The 6790-nt window shown below is 38.4% G+C and overlaps 1 protein-coding gene across 1 annotated transcript in view; it reads right to left on the bottom strand.

The window, feature by feature from the left end:
- The window catches only part of LOC105854121, a 34358-nt gene extending 28267 nt beyond the window's left edge, over positions 1 to 6091 (bottom strand). The window contains exon 1 of the mRNA XM_012730193.1: positions 6078 to 6091. Within this exon, the coding sequence (XP_012585647.1) occupies positions 6078 to 6091 (14 nt within the window). The remainder of the gene's footprint in view (positions 1 to 6077) is intronic.
- Between the last annotated feature and the right edge of the window lie 699 nt (positions 6092 to 6790).

Here is a 6790-nt window from a genome sequence, read left to right as displayed (position 1 = left end):
GGGAGCAGAACAGGCAGATCTACGAAGCACACTGCTGAGGGGAGCAGCGGGCGGGTCAGGAGAGGTCTGCCACGCCATGTGGAGCTCCTCCGGGCAGGCAGGGATGGAACTCATGCGGAAGTGGCTTAGGCTTTTTAGTGTAGTGCTTTAACCCTCTGCGCCACCAGGGAGGGCCCAGTAATTTATTTTTATTAAAATGCACTAGCCACTTTCTTTCAAAATGAAAGTAGGTAAATAAAGAAAATGATCTTAACCAAATTTATTCAGTGACTGGTGTCTTTTGAGTCTAAACTGCAGTAATGCTGATACAGTGAGACAATGAGTGAAAAGAAAAACAATGTATGGGAAATGGTCTAATTTTGCATATGTGTATGTGTATGTGTGTGCACACACACACATACACATACATACAATCTTCCCAGAGCAGAGCAGGGTGCAGGTAAAAAAGTTCATATAGTTAACATATCTGATTTTTAAAAATTCAGTTAATGGGGGTTGTAGTGTTGCAAGTTTAAGAACAACAGTTTTAAGGTGAAATTAGGTATCTGCAAGTGAAAAAAATAACATAAAACCATCTCATTCCTTAATTTACACTAGAGGATTTTAGAGGTATAGACCAGAAAATTTCTATTTCTCATCCCAATTTCTATTTCTCATCTATTTTTACTAGACATTCATTAATAAAAGAAGGCAATTAATCATTGTTAATATAGGGCCCTCGCTGGTGGCACAGTGGGTTAAAGCACAGCACTAAGAAGCTAAAGCCACTTCCGCATGAGTTTGATCCCAGGCCCAGGTAGTGATCCACATGGCTTGGCAGACCTCTCCCTGACCTGCCCGCTGCTCCCCTCAGCAGTGTACTTTGTTAGCTGGCCTGTTCTGCTCCCCCCTCTGTCTCTGGTGAGACCTCTCACCACCCTTGTACCTCTAGCCTGTACCCTAGTTCTGTATGCATAAATAAATAAATCTAAAAAGAAAAACCCAAAACATTATTCATACAACAGGCAATTAAAATCCCTGCCAGGGCCTTCCTGGAGGCATAGGGGCTAAAGGGTGCTGTCAAGCTAGTGCCAGCCACTGCAGCACTAGTTAGATGCCAGGCCAGGGAAGTGACCCACATGGCCCAGCAGACCTCTCCTGTTTCACTTGCTGCTCCCCTCAACAGTGTATTTCAGTCAAATTGCCTTTTCTGCTCTCCACTTTGTCTCTGGTAAATCTACTCACCCTCTGCTCTTCTGACCTACGCCCCAGTTCTTATATGCATAAATAAATAAATCTTTAAAATAAAGTCCCTGATGTCACTTTCTTTACTTCCAAAATTAACTGAAAAATTCATTCAGATCAAGAATTTCATTTAACACTAATCTGCATTAAATTTGGAATTATTCTTTGTAATCCTAAAATTCTGGGCTTCTATTCTCATATTACTTCTGGATACCACATTGGAGTGTATTAGTGAAGGGAGTGTGCCCAGTGGTTAAAACCATAGGAGCATTTCCAAAGTCTTCCTTGTTCTGTTACTTTTTGTTGTTGTTCTGTTACTTCTATCAGAAATTCCACATGGAGTTTTTCTTTGCTCTACTTTCCTTTAAGAAGCCTCACCCAAAAAGATAATTGTCACTCTTTTAGTTTAAAGAAGAAAATATATGGCATTTCCTAGGTTCTTTAACCCGAATTCCTTTTCCATCTATAACTACCATAATGTGTATATATCATTTAAGTCAAACAGTAAGACATGAGTCTCGAAATCTGAAAACAACTGCTGCCGTGATTTCAGGCAAGAAACTAATGGTCATTTACGTCTCTTTAATAATCAGAATCTGATGTAGACACTGCCTAAGTGATAGAGTTTGTTTGTTTTTGTAATGCTGCTCCTATTATGATAGCCACCAGCATTACTAACATTAGTATCGTTGAAATTTTATTGAGCACTTGCTATATGGTGGTCACTCTCCTAGGACCTTTATACAGATTAACACATTTAATAACTACTATCATCTAATGAAGAAAATAACATTATATTTTGATTTTATTGATGAATAAAATAAGTCAGAGAGCAGCTGCATAACTTGCTCAAGTCACACAGTAAATAGCCCAGTGTTCTTAACCACTAGGACTCAATTAAGGGTCAGATAAGCCACTCTGATTCTTTAAATAACTGTACGGTTGTGTCATGATTGGGATGCCCTTGTTATTATAGAATTATAGAATTAATACTGATTTTTCTTATTCTAATTGATTCACCTAACCATGTATAAATAATTATACTAGTTAATAAAATGTGTAATCTGAGTGCTTATTATTCACTGAACACATAAGTTCAATAGTAGAACCTACGAGAACACCATTCCTGGGAACACCAAGTGGTTTTGAAAACCTTCCCCTACCTCCCCATCCCCAAAAGAAAACAAAATCAGACACATGTAGTTTAGTTGGTATATTGGTTTACTCATTTTTAATCTTTGTGCCAGCAGAGAGCAAACAGTTATCATAAATTACAAATCTAAACCCTCATGAAAGGGGAATTAATTTTATTAATGTTCTTGTATAAAGCTGCCAGAAAAGGTGCCACAGCTATAACTGTATAGCATTTGTCAGCAGTGATTTATAGTGTCTTTAAAATAGGTGGCATTATCTGAATTGGCCATCTATTCTTGGTTTTAGAAAGTGTAGAATGGCCCACAAGAAGGAATCAGGGTTGCTGAGACTGCTGGATGAAAACAACGATATCAATTCATGAGCACCTTTCATCAAAAGATTGCAATGTCTTTTAAAATCACATGAATTTATAAGCCTCTTAAATTGTCTGCTGCAACCAGTGGATCTGTTTAATTAAAATGTCAAGTTGGTGATTATGTAACTTTGTAAGGCAGATGAAGGAGAACTTGGCAGATGGCCTAGTTTCTTAGGTGCAACCTAGCTCTTTGAGTGAAGGCATCAATGTTGGGGACACATCATCTGGGAGGGCAGGGGCACCTTTCTAACACTTAGCACTGTGAAATCATGTTGCATATGACTCAGAATTTCTTCACATTTCATTTATATTCAAGGCTACATTATGAGAGCTATGTATTTAGAAAAGCAAGGAAAAAAAAACACAATCTCACTTTTCAGCTAGCAAAGGGCACTTTTCTTAATTTCTTTTAAAAAAAAAAGATTATGCATACAGAACTGGGGTGCAGGCCAAACGTGCAGGGGCAGTGAGAGGATTCACCAGAAAGAGTGGGGAGCAAAACAGGCAGATTGACAAAGTACACTTCTGAGGGATTCAGCCGGAGTGTCTGGAGAGTTCCGCTGCGCCATGTGGATCACCTCAGGGGCCAGGGCCCAACTCGCACAGAAATGACTAACAGCTCACTTGCAGTGCTGCGTTTCAAATCCTCTGTGCCACCAGGGAGAGCCCAATTTTCTTAAATTCTTAAACACCCTCCTCTCTCCTGAAAAAATATTGAGCTAAATTCTCAAATTTTATAGGATTTTTCTAAAACTAGGTACTGCTGAGGTATGCAGTAGAAGAAAATTACCAAGGATTCTAGAACATTAAATTTAGATAAAAGGAGATACCAGTCCAGTCTCTTTTATTTCTTTACCACTCTTTGTTGTTGTTGTTATCTAGAATCACTATCCTCTATGCCTATATTTTATTCATATATAAAATGGGTAATGATTATGCTAGCTACATGCTAGATAATATAATCTCATAAAATCAGGAGGATATTTGATTTTACAATGTCAGTTTCTGAAATGGCAAATTGTAAAACACCAGGTCTTATGCAATAAATCTCATAAAATGGTTCTAAATGAAGTTCCTGTAGTTAAACCTATAAATTAAGTAAATAATAATGTACTATGAACTGTTCCAAAAAATGATGTGTTTTACAGAAATTCCAGTAACATTTGAGTCCCCAATGTCTAGAATGTTAACAGATATATCTGAAATTATGTAGATTACTGCTTCTAGTATTATATACAATAAATCACAATTTTGAAAAATACACTAGATTTGTAGTTTCTCTACTGCTATCTGATTGGACTTTAATTTTATGAGACCCAATTTGTATTCTTTAAGTTTGGCATTTTCCTATTGCTCCTTCCACATGCACATTTTATAAACACAAATAGGCTCCCAAATTAAGTTATAACAGAAGTAAAATAACACATTTATCACACTTCTCTAGAAGGAAAGTTTGTCTGACATTCATATAAGCAAAATACATCTGCAAATACTAGAAACAATGAAAGACTAAGATACCTTTATATTCCTTCTACAAGATTGTTTAGAAATGTTTTAACTCGATAAGCATGTGCATAGCTGCTCTTTACATTGAGAAATGTTTTGCTATTTCCTGTGTTATTAACATCTTGAGAATTCAATCCTGTAAACAATGCAAAAGAGAAGACTATAGACTCTAGAGAAAAATATGTTCAAAACAGATCTTGTATATGGAGATAAAACTATAAAACCCCAAATGAAATTGACTCTATAGTAGAAGATGGTATGAATAAGACTTGCTTCAGTGTGGAAAAAATGTGATTGAGTAAATGTTGGCACTAAGAAAACTTTTTTCAAATGTCCCTTTATTCTTATCTCTTTCCTTTCCACTCATCCTTCCTTCCTTTCTGACTCATCTTCTTCCTCTTTCCCTCCTTTCTTACTTCCCTTCCCCTTCAGAAGTTGAAGATTAACTTCCCACATTTTTATATTGCCTCAAATAATCTTATAGAGATTTACTAGTGTACAAATAATCATACTCATTATAATGATATTTTTGCAGGTTTGTCCAGTTTTGTGGTAGCAATTTCATTTAAATTTAAATAATAGATAGTAAGCAATATTCATTAATATTTGATAGATATAGTCCTTTGGTTTTCTTAACTATTTTCCTCCTGAAATCCACACCTGTTCTCTTAAAGAGCCCTGAGTTGTAGACATATCACTGTTAAAACAGTAAGTCTACCTTTCTCTGTTTACAGTGAACACAGAAATGGAATTGTTTGTAACCAGTAGCATTAAGGGAGAGGATGGTGGTAGAGCTTGCTCAATTGGGAATCAGTAACAGGTTGCATGACTTTATACCTTTTAAATGGAATTTAACCCTGTAACAATATCTATGTGTATTTATTTATTTTCTTTCAAGTAATGACTAAGGCTACTTTGAGCATTTCATCTTCTTACCTCTTAGACATGTCTTGTCAGTGCATGAAAGTTCCTCTTTCTTCACAAAGCTATTTTTCTGAAGACATTTTTCATCACATTCCCATGAGGGGATATGAGAGCTGGCCGCCTGGAATCTGCTGCAGATCCTCTCTCCCCCTCCCCATCCTTTACCCCCCTATCTATTTACTGTGACCAAGGAAACAAGCTGTAACCTAGCAACATGTCTATTCAGGAGATATTGTTACCAGTGTCTTTGAGCTCAGCCAAGGGATCCCTGTGCTCTGGGAACAGCCATGAACAGAATATTGCTACGAGGGAGTTGTGAAAACTGGTGTAAATGATCCCTGAACAAAAACATGTATGATAGCAGGACACACGCATCTACTTTATCCCTGAAAGCCGGTTACTTCTTTAACTTGTTTGCATCTGGTTTGGGCTTAGCTGGAGTGATATCTGTGCAATATATCCTTTAATTTTTTGGTTCTTGCTTCTCTTTTGTAGTTTTAAAGTAGGAAGAAAGAGCAAAAGAGAAGTGATGGACTCCCTGCTTGAACTTTGCTCAAATAAAGCACCTTTAAATTGGAGACAGGGAATTCTGCCTTGTTAAATAAAAGAAAGAATAGATTCATATTTAAAAGCAAATGCTTGCAACATTCCCTTTTCATAGGAAAAGGGAATGTTGTATTGCACTATATAGTCATTTATTGATCCAGTTGAGCGTGCCTAATGTGGATATAGATTTCATGTGGACTTTAAGTTAAACAGCTGATAAAACAGAATTTCTCTAAATTTTTATCTTGCATTTCTCCTTTCACCACAACAGAAATATGGCCCTGGGTCCCCGAGGCCAAAAAAGTGCTAGCCATATGTGGCCGACATGGCCTGTGTCTATTTTCCCCCACAGGAGATGGGGACTAACAATGAAGCCGCCATCTCTGTCCAAATGGGACTCAGGAAACCAGTGGGCTACTTGAAATGAGGCAGGACCAGACAGCTATTTTGGGAGGCTTTCTAAAAGGAGTGGCTACAGGCTTTCAGGCACCTCACCTCAGAGTGCGCCGAGTGGCGGCAGCTGTGCTGGCTGGATACCAGACGGTGAACCTGTGCTGTCAATGGGGCGCAGGTGGTCTCACCGCAACATCAGTAGCAGTAGGTCTCTGTGGCATCCTGTCAGCCCCTGGTGTGGTCAAACTTGGTCAGCTCCTCCCTGTCCCAGCTCAGCCACCGGCATCAGGCCATGCACAGCTTCCCTTCCCCATCATTCTCCCGGAAGTTCCCCACCCATAGTTCCCCTCTCTATCCTGTTCAAGTATATTAGCTTTTTGTTATTGTCTGGCTGCAGGAAAGCTTCATTTTGTTAATAGCAGTGTCATAGAGAGCAGGAACTCAAGAACTGCTACAGAGCTTCTAAACGCATTGGTTTTTAGACCATTTGCCAGGTAACATTTTTGAGAGCTGCGAGTTTGTTGTCTGCCAGAACACGGACAAACTCCCTTAGTCTTGATTGCTTGGTTAACAAGATCCATGGGAAACCCTTTTACTCAAAAACTTCATTTGAAAACAAGAGGCTTGTGGATCTCCTGGTGACGGGGTTAACTCTTTTGCTATCAAGCTATTGCAGGTCACTGTGCC

This window comes from Condylura cristata, unplaced genomic scaffold (assembly GCF_000260355.1).
Source record: "Condylura cristata isolate star-nosed mole 26May11 unplaced genomic scaffold, ConCri1.0 scaffold00003, whole genome shotgun sequence".
Lineage (NCBI taxonomy): Eukaryota > Metazoa > Chordata > Mammalia > Eulipotyphla > Talpidae > Condylura > Condylura cristata.
This window is presented reverse-complemented; position numbering and strand designations above follow the sequence as displayed.